General features: G+C 37.0%; 1 protein-coding gene across 1 annotated transcript in view; it reads left to right on the top strand.

Annotated features, from left to right (window-relative positions):
* Nucleotides 1–19,243, top strand: part of LOC110441579 (hepatoma-derived growth factor-related protein 2-like) — a 29,504-nt gene extending 10,261 nt beyond the window's left edge. Inside the window, exons 8-19 of the mRNA XM_021484764.1 lie at nt 965–1,049; nt 3,621–3,713; nt 4,299–4,494; nt 5,336–5,704; nt 6,323–6,429; nt 7,829–7,902; nt 9,784–9,854; nt 11,101–11,202; nt 13,321–13,425; nt 14,345–14,444; nt 14,767–15,647; nt 16,527–19,243. Coding sequence (XP_021340439.1) covers nt 965–1,049; nt 3,621–3,713; nt 4,299–4,494; nt 5,336–5,704; nt 6,323–6,429; nt 7,829–7,902; nt 9,784–9,854; nt 11,101–11,202; nt 13,321–13,425; nt 14,345–14,444; nt 14,767–15,647; nt 16,527–16,793 — 2,450 coding nt within the window. The 3' untranslated portion in view covers nt 16,794–19,243. The remainder of the gene's footprint in view (nt 1–964; nt 1,050–3,620; nt 3,714–4,298; nt 4,495–5,335; nt 5,705–6,322; nt 6,430–7,828; nt 7,903–9,783; nt 9,855–11,100; nt 11,203–13,320; nt 13,426–14,344; nt 14,445–14,766; nt 15,648–16,526) is intronic.
* The last annotated feature ends 209 nt before the right edge of the window (nt 19,244–19,452 follow it).

Raw genomic sequence — 19,452 nt, 5'->3', positions numbered from 1 at the left:
AGAAGATACAGTAAGAGAGATGAGTGGGTGGGGGAGGGTAAGGTAACAGAATGGATGGGGTCAGAAGGGGAGGGGGTCTGAAAGTAGTCAGAAGATACAGTAAGAGAGATGAGTGGGTTGGGGAGGGTAAGGTTACAGAATGGATGGGGTCAGAAGGGGAGGGGGTCAGAAGGGGAGGGGGTCTGAAAGTAGTCAGAAGATACAGTAAGAGAGATGAGTGGGTGGGGGAAGGTAAGGTAACAGAATGGATGGGGTCAGGAGGGGAGGGGGTCTGAAAATAGTCAGAAGATATGGTTAGAGAGATGAGTGGGTGGGGGAGGGTAAGGTAACAATGGATGGGGTCAGGAGGGGAGGGGGTCTGATAGTAGGACAGAGATTAGAGAGAAACCCAAAAATGCACTAGCAAGGGAGATACAGTGTCTGTGTGGGGGGGGGGGTTGAAATAATGTATTGATCGTGTAAGTCAGATGGAAATATTATCTCTCCGCAAACAAATTATAGAATAGGAGTTGTTCAGTAATGTGCTGTCTGGGTTTGGTTTTAACCAACAAGCACGGGAAAAAATTTGTTAGTTGGTAGCCCATCAAAACACCTTTTGTAACTTGGCCCAGTAAAAGTGTATTATCATTTGTAGATGTGCATAAAAGAAGGGATTTGTGATAAGATTATTATATTTCCTGAATCCCTGGAAAAGATGAAGTTAAGGGAGGGGGGTATCTCTAGTTTACAATCCATCATGACAGAAAAATGTTCTAGTGAAGTGATACTAAATAGTCAACAATAAAACAAAAAAAAACATTCACAGAGAAAGTTGTTATGCATTTGGTGGCTGGTCACTGTGTCAAATTATTCGCCCCTAAAGACACATTTGAACTCTTCCAATGCAAAGGATGGAATAGTTCATTATGAAATTTCAGGGGTGAATGACTTAATTATAAGCAGTTGTGATAATGTTTGGTTGAAGGAGGACGTGCATCAACTGGAGCTGGAAGAAAGAAGGCAGAACAAGTGGAGAAAATGGTGTCTAGTGACAGCTCCGACAGTGACAGGTATGACCCCAGTTATAGGTCAAAGATACCAACTATTTCAAAGGTCGCATTCGCATATCCCAATTCAAACGGTTCTGGTGGTGCAGAAATATTTCACAATAAACGAACGCACTTGAACTGAACTGTAGGCAGAGCTAAAAAGGCAATCTAGAAGAATTACTAATAATATACCAATAATAATGTGTCCTCCTTTCACGTGTCCACTAAATTATGAAATGTTTCTTAAAAGATACATACAGATTTACCTTGTTTTATAAAGAAATAACAGAAACAAGCGATAGTTAGCATTTCAATTTTGGTCAGGCACATTTTGCCAAATATTTCTGAGGTCAGCCTCAGTTCAGATATGCGGTTGTCATTTTCTTTCAGGTTCAACCTTTTTCAACTGGTTGAACTGGGCCAAAGTTAACATGGTTTTACCAATACCAGACCTTTAAATCTTAAAAGAGTTATATTTTTTTGGGAAAATATTATTAACATCTGCACATTAGTCCATACTATAAAGCCCTGAAATTTCATAATGAACCATTCTAACCTCTAAATTGGGAGGGTTTAAATGTGTCTTCAGGTGTGAATGGGTTAATTTGGTGAAAGGCTCCTTATTATAAACCATGAGGTATGTGGTAATGATGACTGTTGCTGTCAGCTTGTGGGGTGGTGAAAGGCTGTCCAATAAATGGTTTTGACCTGCACACAAGGTCACCAAGATAAATATGCATCAAAGACCTTTTCTTACGAACTACAATGCATAGAATGTTAAAGTTTGACCTACAGCTTGCGGGGTTAAAGGTCGTCTAATAGATGGTTTTGATCCACATTCAGGTATATGTTGTAGATTAACTAGATTAATCTGTATGTTAGGGTGATGTTGATTGGTCCATTTGTCACACTGATGTTAATTGGTCCTTATGTTACAATGATGTTGATTGGTCTGTATGTTACAATGATGTTGATCGGTCTGTATGTTACAATGATGTACAATGATGTAGATTGGTCTGTATGTTACAATGATGTTGATTGGTCTGTATGTTACAAGGATGTTAATTGGTCTGTATGTTACAATGATGTTAATTGGTCTATGTTACAATGATGTTGATTGGTTCGTATGTTACAACGATGTTGATTGGTTCGTATGTTACAATGTTGTAGATTGGTCTGTATGTTACAATGATGTAGATTGGTCTGTATGTTACAATGATGTAGATTGGTGTGTATGTTACAATGCTGTTGATTGGTGTGTATGTTACAATGATGTTGATTGGTCGGTATGTTACAATGATGTTGATTGGTCTGTATGTTACGATGATGTAGATTGGTCTGTATGTTACAATTATGTTGATTGGTGTGTATGTTACAACGATGTAGATTGGTCTGTATGTTACAATGTTGTAGATTGGTCTGTATGTTACAATGTTGTAGATTGGTCTGTATGTTACAATGTTGTAGATTGGTCTGTATTTTACAATGATGTAGATTGGTTCATATGTTACAATGATGTAGATTCGTCTGTATGTTACAATGATGTTGATCGGTCTGTATGTTACAATGATGTACAATGATGTAGATTGGTCTGTATAATACAATGATGTAGTTTGGTCTGTATGTTACAATGATGTTTATTGGTTCATATGTTACAATGATGTAGAATGGTCTGTATGTTACAATGATGTTGATCGGTCTGTATGTTACAATGATGTTGATCGGTCTGTATGTTACAATGATGTACAATGATGCAGATTGGTATGTATGTTACAATGATGTTGATTGGTTCGTATGTTACAATGTTGTAGATTGGTCTGTATTTTACAATGATGTAGATTGGTCTGTAAGTTACAATGATGTAGATTGGTCTGTATATTACAATGATGTAGTTTGGTCTGTATGTTACAATGATTTTAATTGGTCTATGTTACAATGATGTTGATTTGTTCGTATGTTACAACGATGTTGATTGGTTCGTATGTTACAATGTTGTAGATTGGTCTGTATGTTACAATAATGTAGATTGGTCTGTATGTTACAATGTTGTAGATTGGTCTGTATGTTACAATAATGTAGATTGGTCTGTATGTTACAATAATGTAGATTGGTCTGTATGTTACAAAGATGTTGATTGGTCTGTATGTTACAATGATGAAGATTGGTCTGTATGTTACAATGATGAAGATTGGTCTGTATGTTACAATGATGTTAATTGGTCTGTATGTTACAATGATTTTAATTGGTCTATGTTACAATGATGTTGATTGGTTCGTATGTTACAATGTTGTAGATTGGTCTGTATTTTACAATGATGTAGATTGGTCTGTATAATACAATGATGTAGTTTGGTCTGTATGTTACAATGATGTTAATTGGTCTGTATGTTACAATGATGTTTATTGGTTCATATGTTACAATGATGTAGATTCGTCTGTATGTTACAATGATGTTGATCGGTCTGTATGTTACAATGATGTACAATGATGTAGATTGGTCTGTATGTTACAATGATGTAGATTGGTGTGTATGTTACAATGATGTTGATTGGTGTGTATGTTACAATGATGTTGATTGGTCTGTATGTTACAGTGATGGTTCTGAGGATGGTGTCAGCAGTTGGAAGAAGAAAGATGCAGAGAGAAAAAAGGCAATGGAACTGAAGATAAAAGATGCGGAGGAAAAGTAAGTACACAGGGATTTACAGAACTGTTATACACGGCAAGTCCAAAGAATAAGACCAGACATTAAAGTTTAGTCATTAAAGATTTAGACCAGGCATTAAAGTTTAAACCAGGCATTAATGTTAATTCATTAAAAATGTAGACCAGGCATTAAAGTTTAGTCATTAAAGATTTAGACCAGGCAATCAAATGAAGGCATTAAAGATTTAGACCAGGCGTTAAAGTTAAGTCATTAAAGATTTAGACCAGACATTAAAGTTCAGTCATTAAAATTTTAGATCAGGCTTTAAAGTTTAATCATCAAAAGATTTAGACCAGGCATTAAAGATTTATACCAGGCATTAAAGTCTAGTCATTAAAGATTTAGACCAGGCATTAAAGATTTATACCAGGCATTAAAGTCTAGTCATTAAAGATTTAGACCAGGCTTTAAAGTTAAATCATCAAAGATTTAGACCAGGAAATCAAATGAAGGCATTAAAGATTTTTTAGACCAGGCATTAAAGTTTAGTCATTAAAGATTTAGACCAGGGATTAAAGTTTAATCAGTTTTGCCACATCATGAAATATACTGTGTTTGCTGTAGGCGGTTGAAGGAGGAGGCAGAAAGGATAAAGGTAATACACGAGGAGGTTGCCAAAGAGAGAGAGGAGGCAGAGGAGGCAAAGGAGGCAGAGGAGGCAAAGGAGGTGGAAGAGGACGTGAAACCAAAAAAGTCCTCACCAAAACGTCCGGCAAAACCAACACCTAAACGCAGGAGTAAAAAAGGCGAGGATGCGGAGGTAGGGCCAGCATTGTCGATTATGTTTGGTTACATTCGCGTATCCTGGTTGAAACGGTTCAGGTGGCACAGAAATATGCCACGATAAATGAAGGCACTTGGACCAAACTATAGGCAGAGGTAAAAAACGCATAGTTTTCGGAGAACTAATAATATATCAAGAATAATATGCCCTTCTTTACACGCGTCCATAAAACTATAACATATCTACATTTGGCTTTACCTTGTTTTATAAAGAAATAATGCAAACTAGCAATAGAAAGCATTTTAGTTTCAGTCAGACGCATCTGGACCCCTCAATCTACACGTGCCAAATATCCTGAGGTCAGCCTCGGTTCAGATCTGCTCCTGTTGTATTCTTTAGGGTTCAACTGTTTAACTCGTTGAACCGGATACGCGAAAGGGGCCTTGGGTTCATCTTCCTATTAAATGTATTTGACAGGTTTTTGGTGAATTTGCTTTTATACAAAATGTGGTTGGGGGTGGGTGGGGGGGAGCATATACTTATTACCCGTGTTTTTCCCATTTCAATTCATTGTCAGAACTCTTTCATCTTCATTGTTTATATTATTATTTTTTTACAAAAGGTCAAGTATGAGAACACCTCACTTCATTTTGTATTTCAGGGTTACAAGGTCAGTGTTGCTATTAATTTATAGGTTAGCCACTGGGCCTAGGGGTATTAATGTTTATCTAGTAAATTATGTTTTACTTCTTAACATGAATAATTGTATGATTTTTTCAAATTTGTGATCAATGTTTAATGCAAAAATAAATCATAATTTGAATAAAAATATAAAAATTTATTCATTCTTCAACCATTTGATATCTACTATTTACAGGTTAGCAAAAAAGACAAGAAGAAAGGAAGGACAAAAAAGACAAAGAAACTGGAGGATTCTGATCAAGAAAGTGACCATGAAGAGGAAGTAAAGAAAGAGTTGTCGGAGGATGAAGAGGAAAAGGAGGTGGATGTAGAGGAGAGAGAGAATTCAGAAGAGGAGGGAACAAAGGAGGAGAAAGTAGAAGTGAAGGAAGAAGTGGAGGGTGATGAACAAACAATTGTAGAAGATAGTAAAAAGGAGGAAGAGAGTGAGATAAAAACTAAGACAGAAAGTGATAGTGAAGAGAAGAAAATAAAGACTGAAAAAGAGAAGGATTCTAAAGGGTCCAAGTCAAATGATTCCAAATCTAAGGAAAAAAACGAACAGGTAATTAGGTCATAAAACAAAAGTTGTTTGTTTCCAGTTACCCTTCCTACCCTATTTTTTGGTGCCTTCCCAAATGTGGTTTTCAAGGGAGCTTTGTTAAAGTCAAGATCACTCTCCTATTTAAATCTAATTAAAAAAAATGAAAAAATACAATATTGAACAGACTGATATATTCTAAGGTTTTCTGACATGTAACAGGAAACAATGTACTAACTTTCATTTGACAGGATATTTTAAGTATCGTTTTATGTACAAATTATGATTATTAAATTAAATCAGGGTTATTTGGATAATGTTACTGACATCTTAGAAAAAAATATCAATGTTATAGAAAATCAAAATTAACAAGATATGTTACTTACAAATGTAAGATGCGCAAATTAGTAGGAGGGGATATAGTTAAACGTGAACACTTATATGAATTCTTTTAGTTGATGACACATTTAAACAAATTGTTTCACCAGAAGGTGGAACAGCCATTTTTGCTAGAACAGTGTTTTCTACTGTGGTTCTCCATCAGGTAAAGGGCATTCGTCAGAAATTATTCAGGAACTTATGAATTTAAATTTGATGTAAAGACATGATTGGTTCCAAATTAAAATGTTATTATTTAATCAGCCTGAAGACAAAAAACGGGAGGAGGAGAGGGAGGAAAAAGCAAGGGCTGAACGAGAGGCAGAGAGAAGGCGCCGCTTCGAGAAGGAGAAGGAACGAGTTAGGAAATTGTAAGTTTTGCCATAACTTTGAAAAATCTCCTAAGGGAAACATACCTTTTTTGGCTCCTGCCCTTTGTCAGTCGTGTTGAAGAAAAACTGTACGGGGAGGAAAACTGTACGGGGAGGAAAACTGTACAGTTTTACAATGCAGGAGCCTGAAAATTCTCAACATGTAACTTTCTATGAAATTTTGAAATTTTGGATTAAAACAGAACAGCAATGAAAAGTATGTTTTTAAACCACTAGTCAGTTAGGGTAGTAGTTTCCAACTGTGCTTGTCCTTGTGCAAATTCCACTAACCCAATATTAATTAACTAGATAAGTAATATGAAATTTTGACCAGTGAATCAGGCTAGCAGTTTTTAGGACCATTGGTCAAGCTGGAGATTTCTCTAGTCTCGGACAATCGGGCTACCCTTAATATCGAGCCCTGGCGAAGGAATGAGTTAGGATATGTAAGTGTGAGATACAGGCTCAGAAATAGGATGAGAATGCTCTCAGATACTTAATATTTACATTATAAATATTCTTGGTATTCTTCATATGTATTTGTAATCATTAGTTGTAGAAATGAACCTAAATTTACAGTACAACTCGGATAAGTTGAAGTCAAAGGTACCAATAAAAATATTTGATTTATCCAATGGTTCGACTCTACTGAGTTGTATAGTGTTGGAGCACTCGATTGACCTGAGATGTATTCCGTTAACTGTTAGAGTATCGTCAGACAAATGCGATCAGTAAACCATCGTGTAATCGTCCCACAGTAGAATAAATGCTAAAATTTCATAGCAGTTAAATGAATTTTCATTAGTGATAATAGTTTCAAACATCAACAAGTTACAAATGTAAATATATATTAGCGTTCTTGTTGTAAGTGCATCTGCAACATCATTTCTAACAATGTGCATTAGTACACACTCGTACAGAATAAGAAATAAGAAATGTAGTGTTGAAAAAATAACAAACTTGGGTTAAAGCTGACTTCATGCCATATTTATTCCATCATTTTCTCACCTTCTTTAATTACATCTCCAGCACACACGCAGGCATATGCACATAGGGAGATATTAGCCAGGTGGCATAGGACTAGGAGTTAGCGCCTGATAAGGCAGCTCCTGCGAATTCTTCAAAAATTGTATTGATTAATGTATATGCTAATTGTATCCATTGTATATGTATGTACTGTAAAGTGCTTTAGAGTGGAAAATATATGCTAGATAGGGCGCTATATATCAAATGCTGTTTATTATTATTAAATTTATTTTTTCTTAATTACCAATCTTCCTGGTAAGGTCAGGGGTATCAATTGTTACTATTAGACATGATAATATTATGTGGAGTTGTTGAATTTTAACTTCAGTAGTTTGTGATTGTATTTCTATTATGAATACTTTTCTATTTTCAGTAAAGAAAAGGAAGAAGAAAAGGAGCGGAAAAAGCGTGAAAAATATGAGCAAAAGAAAAAAGATAAAATCAATTGTGAGTCCTTACTACTGCTGTTTAACTAAGTACCAGTCCGAATGATTTGCTACAATCTAGAAGCCCACATGTTTGGGCGAAACCAGTAGACATACAATAAAGAAACCAACTTATCCTGAGCTTGTTGCGATTGAATATTGCCTTTTATCTAATATGTTAATTCAACATTTTCATTAAGACATGTTTTTTGATGGTTTGGTAAATATTCTATTAAACCTGAAATCTTTCCTGGTCCAAACCGCCTTTACACAGTACAGTTTTGTTGTATCATTTCTGTATAATGTTGTATTATGCTTCGCTGATAAATATTACTCTGGTCGAGTCGGGTGGTGCACACATTCACCTTTCACCAAGGCGACCAGGGTCTGATTCCCCGATCGGACCTGAAAAGGTATTTGTTTCACCTGCCCTACTATGTGGGTTTACACCGGGTACTCCAGTGTCCTCCCACATTAAGACTCCCAGCGCGCTAATATCCGGGCCAACAAGGGTGATTAGTATAAGTTGAAATGAGTTGTTTCACAAAGTGAATTGTGGTAAAATGAATCAAGTTTATATTTGATCTTCTCTATCTCTTTGCACTATTTGATGAAGTTGCCCTGTCAGACAGGATTTCTCCAGAGTGATGCAGTATGAATGGTGATCATTTATGTACATGCTACTCGAGTGTCTGTAGTGGAGTGGAGGCCCGTTAGTGAATCCATCCATACTGCATGAATCTGGGGGAAATCCAGCTTAAGGCCATGTAGTCACGAATCTGGGGGAAATCCAGCTTCAGGCCATCTACTCACGAATCTGGGGGAAATCCAGCTTCAGGCCATCTAGTCACGAATCTGGGGGAAATCCAGCTTCAGGCCATGTAGTCACAAATCTGGGGGAAATCCAGCTTCAGGCCATGTAGTCAATAATCTGGGGGAAATCCAGCTTCAGGCCATGTAGGCAAGAATCTGGGGGAAATCCAGCTTCAGGCCATGTAGTCACGAATATGGGGGAAATCCAGCTTCAGGCCATGTAGTCACGAGTCTGGGGGAAATCCAGCTTCAGGCCATGTAGTCACGAATATGGGGGAAATCCAGCTTCAGGCCATGTAGTCACGAATATGGGGGAAATCCAGCTTCAGGCCATGTAGTCACGAGTCTGGGGGAAATCCAGCTTCAGGCCATGTAGTCAAGAATCTGGGGGAAATCCAGCTTCAGGCCATGTAGTCATGATTCTGGGGGAAATCCAGCTTCAGGCCATGTAGTCAAGAATCTGGGGGAAATCCAGCTTCAGGCCATGTAGTCAATAATCTGGGGGAAATCCAGCTTCAGGCCATGTAGTCACGAGTCTGGGGGAAATCCAGCTTCAGGCCATGTAGTCACGAATCTGGGGGAAATCCAGCTTCCAGCCATGTAGTCACAAATCTGGGGGAAATCCAGCTTCAGGCCATGTAGTCACAAATCTTCTGTTACAAGGAAATAAAACAGAAGCAATGAATCAAAAAACACAATGAATATTGGCTTATAACAATCCAACACTGCCGATACTGAAATTTGCAGTCGTTCTCCTTAAAATAAAGCAAATGCTGGGAAGTGATGTTCTATAGCTTCGTTTCCATTATACAAAAACAGTTTTGGAATAAGATTAGCAAAAATATTAACAGTTTGATTTCTTCATAAAAATAGTGAAGACGATAAATAATACACTCTTTTATTTTCCATTTGATAAAAGATGGTTGATTGGTCTTTATGACCTTTTTCAGATCACAGCGTATTGTAGACCTTGTGAAAGAAACACAAAGCCAAGTTTTAATTATTTTAAGATGAAGTTTAAAGTGTCGTGGTTTGGTAAGTTGAAGTCTGTACCCTTGTCAACATAAATAGAAATATTTTTTTCTTTCAGTCATTCAAACAGAGACCAAACTAGTAGCCATGGACAAAGAGATCAAGAAATGCGTCCAGAAGGATTCGGCAGTAAGTTTTCCGTCGCTTTGCAATGTTACTTTTCTTTATTAATCTTTCCATCCCTAGGTAACTTCAGTAGACTACCAGGCATTGATCTGGGTGATCTGGGTGATGTGGGTGGTGATCTGGGTGATCTGGGTGGTGATCTGGGTGATCTGTGTGATCTGGGTGATCTGGGTGTGCCCTTTCTGGTCTACAGTGAAGAAAGGGTTATAATTCTATTGTTCTTTTATTTCTTAAATTACAATTTCTTTTCGTAACTGTATACTTGGGGCCCTCTGGCTGGGCAATTGTCAGTATAACAGGACTTGAAGGAGTGTCGTCAGTGTAACGGGATGGGGGTTGAGTGTCGTCAGTATAGCCTGATAGGATGTTGAGTGTCGTCGGTGTAATGTCATGTGACTGAGTGAATGTGTCGTCCTTATTCCGTCTTTGCTAATGCAGAGTTATCTTCTCTTGGGAGAAGGTATTGATTGTTACGTCATGGGTTTGTGTGAGAAAATTACGTAATTTTCTCAAAAATCGATGACGTTACTCTCACAAACAAGTGACGTAACAATCAATACCTGCTCCCAAGAGAAGATAACTCTGCAATACGCAAAGACGGAATAACATGAATGGATGGAGTGTGGTGAAAACGTGTCTGGGATATGATATCTCATTGAGATGGCACTTTGTATGATTTTCAATTTGGACATCACAAATCTTGCAGTAGATTTATCCCCATTATATTTACGTTTGCTATGCATCCTCCCAATGCAATGCATTGAGAAGGAAAATGTTGTTATGAGACTATAACAACATTTGCTATTGTGACATCATCAATCTCTATTGTGACGTCAATTTCATTGTTATCAACACTGAATTTGCTGTTCAAAAACTGTTCGAAATAACTAGTTAAAGCATAACTACTCGATCAAAATGTAAATTAAGTAATGAATATTTTAACAAATATTGTTATGGTCCTACAACACACATTTCTATTGCTGACAAACTTAAATAAATAGGTTAGTCATCAATAGCAATGTGTGTTATAGGACCATAACAACATTTGCTAAATTATTCATTACTTAATTAATACATAAAAGCTAAAACAACTGAAGACACAAAGATTTGAGGTAATTGTCCGAGCCCATGGGGGGAAATTTGGGAATGAGGGTTGTTTTAATTAGCATATTCTTAAAATTAACATGTATTTTGCTAATAAGTATTTGTTAATTTTGAACTTCGATTCAATTTTTTCACTGTTTTCCAGGATGTGGACAAATGCCTAGCCATTATGGACGATCTCAACACCCTTCCAGTCAACCAAGTGCTACTCAAGAAAAACCCAGACATCATGAAAACCATTAAAATGGTAAAAACTTGATGAAATCCCCACCTTGAACATATCTCGTAGTGTTTTCTTGGTCCATACACAGCTTCAATGTAACCACATTTTTTCTCTATATTAGACTTAAGTGTTGGAAATCAGCTGCATGGTCCATCGTCACCAGTCCTTCTTAAAAATATAACTGATGCATTAATAAGCAGTTACAGGCAATCTGACTTGGATTCCTGAAAGGAAGCACATGTTCTGTTTTCTTCATGGCTAGTAAACAAGTATAAGTTAGCTATCTGTTCGAAAAGAGATGAATTTACTCATTTTGATTACAAATTCCCTAAGGATATAATCGGTTCGTAACTCAAGTGTAAAATGTAGACAACGTAAAGCTTTCATTAGGAGTAATTATTCCCCCGCAACGAAGTTAGGGGGGGTATACTGGAATCACTTTGGATGTCTGTCTGCAGTCGCAGTAACTTGTCCGGAAAACTCCTCCTTAGGCCAAATAAAATTAATTACTTGGTTCTCAGGCCATTTTTTTTCAAAATAGATGCGGCAGGGTGGTAATTTTTTTTTCAATTTACATGGCAAAAAAGAGACGAGGGCGTTTTTTTTTATTGTGTAGTTTGTAAAACGTTCATTGTGGACATTACCTTGTCTTTTTATAGTTGTGTAGAGACTCGTCATAGAGCAAGCCTCCGAAAATCCCCCCACGATGTTCCAGACGAGAATCACGAACCCCCCATTCTTATTTGTACCGAAATGAGCGCCATGTACACAAGACTAATAAGTCATAATCATTTTAACGCTTGCCTGTATCTCAATCCTTACCTTTATTCAAACGTTTTCGGGACTTGGGTGACTAATAAGAAAAACGACATGCGGACCAATTTTCCGGATTTTTTTAAAGATGGCCGCCGGTGCATTCACGATTTTTTTTTTATTACTTTCACGATTAAATCGGCAATGCGCATGGTGCCATGAAATGCGCTCGGCCCCGAGAACCAAGTAATCAAATTGTTTTGGCCTTAGTTAACAGTTGCAGCCCTAGTAGTAAGGAACTCTTGTCTGTTTGTGTTGTAATAGAGTTGTCCTTTTATTAAAGTATTCAAGCCAATAACATGATAAATCTACTTTTCAATCCATCATTAACTGCTTTACTACTTACAATTACAAACTGCTTAACAAGATTTCAGTGATTGCCTATCACTAAAGGTATGGGTAATTTCCTGTGACTAAAGGTATGGGTAATTTCCTGTGACTAAAGGTATGGGTAATTTCCTGTGACTAAAGGTATGGGTAATTTCCTGTGACTAAGGTATGGGTAATTTCCTGTGACTAAAGGTATGGGTAATTTCCTGTGACTAAAGGTATGGGTAATTTCCTGTGACTAAAGGTATGGGTAATTTCCTGTGACTAAGGTATGGGTAATTTCCTGTGACTAAAGGTATGGGTAATTTCCTGTGACTAAAGGTATGGGTAATTTCCTGTGACTAAAGGTATGGGTAATTTCCTGTGACTAAGGTATGGGTAATTTCCTGTGACTAAAGGTATGGGTAATTTCCTGTGACTAAAGGTATGGGTAATTTCCTATGACTAAAGTTATGGGTAATTTCCTGTGACTAATGTTTGGAATGGGTAATTTCCTGTGTATTGGATCTTTATTGCGAATAAATTGTCACTTTCCCCAACACCACTGACATTTTAAATCCGAAAGACTATTTATTGGCCAGTTGACATAACCAACCAGTAAATGGCTGTTTTAAGAATTTTACTCACACTTGTATTAAATGTAAAAGTGATTGTTATATAATCTTGTTTTCATGCTTTTTCTCAATTGTCTCAGTGACACTGAAGCATTCTGTTATGCAGAGCACAAAATTTTAGATATGCTTTATGAAATGGATATGTAATAACATCGAAAGAGCAACTACCAAGAATTGACATGTCAGTTAACACCTTGACTTCAAACATCACAATGTATGAGAAAACCTTTCACATTTAGTGTATCATAGACAAGTACAGCTTCAGCTTATCTATATTTTATTTTCGCGAAACACTTTAAAGAACAGAATAGTGTAGAGAAGATCTATTTTCTCCTGTATTGGAAACTGAATTTATCTTATATCTTTCCTTTTTCTTTTTCTGCAGATTAGAAAATTTAAAGGTAGTGACAGAATTCGAAAAAAAGCGGAACTTATTTATCACAAATTTAAGGGCTTCTTCCTGGCTGGAGATATTGACATAGGAACTCCGGTAAGTAATGATCTTCAGATTAACTTTATAATTATGCAAGTACTCAGGTAAGTTCATCCTCGATACTCTAGGGGTCAAGGTCACTTTCACTCTCTTCACCCCTGGAATATGTCGTAGCAAAGTTTAAGGCACGTGGCTAGCTATTTGTTTGGTGTCCGGTAAAAAACCCACTGACCAATCTGTAGGCTGATACCTGTACTTCGAAGATAACAGAGGAGCGACCCCAGACTTCAAAGCCAGTCAACTTTACCATCGCACGACAGACAGGGTCTTTTGATGTACATCAAAATTGTCAAACTAGTCTTCTTGTCTCATCCACAAGGTGGTACACACTGAGCCTTTGATTTTGATATGACATATTCCAGGGGTGCAGAGAACGAAAGTGTGCGTAACCCCCAGAGTATCGAGGATTGAGTAAGTGATGAACCTCGTACCTCAGTGCATCTATTGATGTAAACGGGGGAGAACTAACACTACAGGCCATTACAGGTTTTCATAATTTTGTCCACGGACAAAACAAGCTTCTCGATAGGGAAATAAGTGTAAGCTGTATTTCACGCTAATTCCTGAATACTCCACAAAAATAGAAGCAGTGATATATATATATACAACAGGTCACGCCATTACACCTGTCTTTCACATCTGTCATAAAATACCTGCGCATGCCCAGGTAAATGTAATTTGATGCACTTTCCTTAACCCGCGAAATGCAAAATACAGAATCATATACTTACCATTTCTGTTATATACTTAATTATACTGACCACATGGAGCGTAATGTAACTAAAGTGTAGATAAATGACAAGTGGTACAGGATTAGGTTATATATCTTGGGGTGTAAACTCTACTTATGATAGTTACAGGAATGTTTTTAGACTTTTAAATACTCACATTGTGCCATCTCGTTATTTTGTCCCAGACGACGCCAAAGGACTCCGGACACAGACGACATCACCATAAACAAGCAGAGGTGATGAAAGAATGTGAAAACAAGGAAAATGAAATTTCCCAACCTACAGGTAGGCTGTACAATGTTCTGGTCAGAGACAGACTTGTATAAGAAAATAAGAGGAAAAATGGTAGATGGAAAATGTTTCAATTTTGCCAATGCTATCATTAGACTGCAATAAATTCAAAGAAAAGGAAGTGGAACGAAATTTTTTGATAGATGTTTTAACTTAAATCAGAAAAAAAGATACAGTATCTGATATAATAGTAAGTGGGTACCACAGTATAGCATTATATGGGGAGGAGTAGTACCCTCCTAGAAGGGCCATAAAAGGATAGGTTTACTATAATGTTATGTATCCTCAAGTAATATTTCTGATGTTGTTTACACAGATAACACTGACCATAGCGACTCTTTGTCAGCCCTCCCTACTATCAGCCCCACAGAGGGTGACAAAGTCCCCGCTGTGGACGGGGACTCCGAGCCAGTCGACGGCACAGCAGATCTCAATAACAGGCTTAGTGATAACGGAATAGGGGAGACAATTCCAAGTGTGTCGGTACCCCCCTCTAGTGACAGTCAAAATAAAAGTCCTATACAGACGAACAATACAGTGGAAGAGCCATCATTAGATGGTGGAGGGGGGCAAACGAATCAGCCAGTAATACAGGGTGATGCTGTAGGAGGGAGTGAAACAGAAGAGCAGGCCCAACAAGGTCTAGGTTTTACTGTTGGACTAGGAGAATCAAACCAGTCAACATTTTCATTTGGTTGGGGTAGTTCGGATCAGAAAATTCCAGGATTAGGTGGACCCATAGTTGTAACTAGATCAGACTCACAAACAATACCAGGAGTATCTGGTGGTGGGAAGTCCACGGAACAGCCAACATTGCCTGGCTTATCCGATAATAACAATAGTGCTCCCAGTGTCAATAATCTCAGTGCAGACTTAGAAAAAATCAGTAGTGTTCTCGACAAAATGGACGCGATGGATGAGGAGGAGGATGACAATCAATCAGCGGAGAAGGTGGAGGGTAACACGCAGAAGGACAAGTTGGTTCTGCCCGGGGTGGAGAGCATTTCTGGGGACAGTGGGGATGATATGGAAATTGATTCGCCCGACGACGGGGTAGCAGACAAGGGAGATAAATCTGAGGGCGGTAGTCAGTCGGATGATCTCTCTCATTCCATGCAGCAAGCAGCCCAGGAAGCGGCCAAGTATTCGGCCCAGGCAGAGTTCCCCGATGACACCGAAGACATGATGGAAGATCAGGTATGTGTCATTTTAGGGGTAACTGAAAAATTGTTGTGATACCCTAGGGGTGTTGTGATACACCTGTAGTGTATCGGGATATAGTGCAATACAAAAGGAACGTAGTACTATATGTATCATGATATAGTTTCATGGGAAACAGTGTCAAATTTCTGAAAATGTTCTCAAGTTCCAGAAGAATGTGGTGACAAAGTGCTGTTTAAACTGAGGCAGAGATACAATTCATACAGAAAATTTGAATGTTTAAATATAAAGAAATAGACAAAGAAAAAAAACCTGGAGTCAAACCAAGTACCATCATATGGTTAGGCCTGCACATTACCAACTTTGCCTGCCAGGAATTACAAATTTTAATTTTAAGCAATGTTCATCATCTAAATCCCTTTGGCATACAAGCAATTTTCATATCACAATGTATTGAAGAATTTATGGAAATATTGAAGTAAACAGTGAAACTTCCTTAAATCAAACATCAAAGATTCAAATTTCTCAATGTGTCAACCTTACAGCTAGGTCAGGATATTTTTCAGACATGTAACAGGAATTTAATGTTTGTTTGGCCTAATTTGGTATGGAACTTGTAGCCTTTATTATTTTGTGTTTAATGTAAATCTTTTACCAATGTTTAAAGAATTTGAACCTGTTACTATTGACCTTTTGACCTGTGATTTATGAACAATGACCTGTTGACTTTTGAATGATAACTTGTGACTTTGATCTATGACCTGTTACAAACTATGACCTGTGTTTATGAACTATGACTTTTGGATTATGAACTGTAAACCTATTACCTAAGAACTATGACCTGTGACCTATAAATTATAACCTGGGTCTTGTTACTTATGACTCCTGAACTATGACCTGTGATATCTGTTACAGGAAAGGATAGATCTTGATGCAAGGATAGCGGCAATTATCAAAGGCACAGAGACTTTCTCCGCACAGTCTGTGTACGATCCCTCGCAGGCGCCGTTTGAATCTGGATATCCGCCTCCAGCAAAAACAAACAAAGAAAAGGAAGAGGAGGAAAAACCAGTAGAGACCAAAGAAACGGAGGAAGAAGCTGCAGAGGAGAAAGAAGAGTCGGAATCTGAATCGGATCCAGCTATGGACGATGATGAACTGCACAGTCTGTTAGGGGTTTAGTGAAATGACACTTGTAATAAATTCTTTTGTGCTGGCAATTTTTTATTTCTCTGGATGTACATGTGATGTCTGGGAGCCTGACGAATCTTTTACGGTGTGACGCTGATGACACTGTGCCAAGTGTGAACCAATGATCATGTGATTGGACGGCAGAATATTGTTACATAGTATGCCATGGAAAATTGTGTTCTTGGAGTATTTATGCTTCTTATTTTCAATCTTGACATTAAGTATTGTAATTCTGTGAACATCTCAGAAAACAATATTTTTTCTTGAGCATCAACAAACTGGATACAATTTTAATGAATGACTACAACATTTGGTATTGTGATAATTGTAGGGGATGGTAACACAGAAGTTTCATGGGAACAACTTGTGTTGTTCAATGTTGGACTCAATTTTAAACGTGGAATCATTCACTGTGAGAAAATCTACCATGGGTTGAATTCTGCAGACAGTTCATTTTTAAAATCCTAGATAATGGTCAAGTCATCGTCATTAGATTATCATCAAACTGAAGGATGCAGTACAAAGTGTGACCTTAAGTCATCAAATTTTGTGAAAAAGAGAATAATATAAAAATAGGAAAAAAGACCTTTTTAAATCTTTATCATCTTCAAATTCATCAACTTCATCAAATGCATAATTACCAAGTAGACTGAAGATCATGACCATTAAAACAGTGAACATGTCATTAAATGTTGATCATTGAAGATCATGACCATTAAAACAGTTTAATGTCATTAAATGTTGATCGTTGAAGATCATGGCCATTAAAACAGTGAATATGTCATTAAATGTTGATCGTTTATAGCATTTCATTAGATTGAGCTTTCCATCCATCAGAAAATCACAGCTCTTTACATAGCAGTCCTGTGCCAAATTAACCCTTTCACCACTGTAGACCATAATGGACTCATTGATATCAGTACATGGTAGAGTCTACTGAAGTTACAACGGGTTAACGGGGTACTGGACAATTGTATTTTAGTGAATTTTCCTGACATCAATTATAATGCCAGTATATATATTTGCACCATGTACCAGTAAGAGAATATTTTTTATGTTTTCCCAAAGTTTTAAGTTATTTTCATTGAGCATTTTTCAAAATGCAACATTATTCTAAGGAAATAACTTTTGTTGAGGCTTTTTTTATCTTTATTTTACAAAAAATTATAGCAAAAATTTAATTCCTATACATATGTATTAACTTTTCATATCTTAAAAAAAGGGATAAATATTAAAACATTACGAGAAACAAGTCGGACAATTTTATTTCATGGTGCAGTTATTTGTTTTGGTAGCATAACAATTGACTTCAGGAAAATTCACAGAAAAAAACCCGTAAAAATGCATGAAATCCAGAAGGAAAAAATGCTTTCGACCTTTAATTTGGTTTAAGAGCGTAAAATAAAACCTGAATGTACCAACATTTATGGAGATTGTTTGGTCGTTAACCCTTTCACCACTGTAGACCATAATGGACTCATCCAGATCAATGCATGGTAGAGTCTACTAAAGTTACATAGGGGTGAAAGGGTTGAGGCTTACTTCGAAAATAAGCCTGGAATTTCTAACTGAAAATGAAAATAAGCCGCGCTTTTTAGTAATCGAAATGTTTGGGTATACATTACAAGATGTTGGTAAAGTCTGGTATAACTCAACGGTGACTTAACCCTTTCACCCCTAGGTAACTTTAGTAGACTCTACCATACATTCATCTGGATGAGTCTATTATGGTCTACAGTGGTGAAAGGGTTAAAGTGTTCTGAAGTTTTGTGCATGAAAATACTGTTTAACAGGAAATATTTACTTGTGTTTTTGTAATTTGTAAATTCTGAAAAACCACAAATAAAAGATACAAGATAAAAGAATCTTTATTTAGTGTCAAATATGGTTTAACAGGAACTGATGCTCTTAGGAGATTGTATTTCAATAAACGAAAAATGAAGCTGCAATCATGCAAGCTCCTAACCCATTCACCCCTAAAGACACATTTGAACTCTTCCAATTCAAAGGTAGGAATAGTTCATTATGAAATTTCAGGGGTGAATGTGTTAAAACTATAAACTGACAACTAAGTCATACACAGCATTACACCACTCTCAACAGTTTTTGAAAATGAGGGACATTTTGATGATTTTTTTCCCTGAAAAATTGGGGTCATGACTCAAATTCTGCTTTTCAAAAATCACTGATTTCTCATTTCTCTTGTCTGCATTGCACCACAATGTATAAATATTGGGGGAGTTAAGATGAACAGGTAAGATTTCAAGGGGAATATTCCTTGTTATACAGTATTGCTGATCTTAGGGACTGTTTCAGTGCTCAACATTACTCATTAGCATACTGCGACTTGTAAAATTTACTGATGTTTTGTGAAATTTTACATCTTTGAAGAAATAAAAGTATCCCTTGGTAATGAGAATAAAGGAAGACTATAGACAGTGTGTAGTAGTTCATGTCTATTATTTCTTTAACATGTCACGCTGTATTTCCGATAATAAAACTATCATTACTGATATAGACAGAAACCCCAGGGTAAGTCCTAAAAATTGTGATTTCTGTCTGCATTGCACCACAGGTGATGTACACACTGGTATGATGTGTGTACTCAAATAGTAGTACTATATAAATATAACGGTATATCAAGCGCCCG

This window comes from Mizuhopecten yessoensis, unplaced genomic scaffold, assembly GCF_002113885.1.
Source record: "Mizuhopecten yessoensis strain PY_sf001 unplaced genomic scaffold, ASM211388v2 scaffold716041, whole genome shotgun sequence".
In the NCBI taxonomy this organism is placed as follows: domain Eukaryota; kingdom Metazoa; phylum Mollusca; class Bivalvia; order Pectinida; family Pectinidae; genus Mizuhopecten; species Mizuhopecten yessoensis.
The sequence above is the reverse complement of the archived record's forward strand: the minus strand, read 5'-3'. Positions and strand labels throughout refer to the sequence as shown.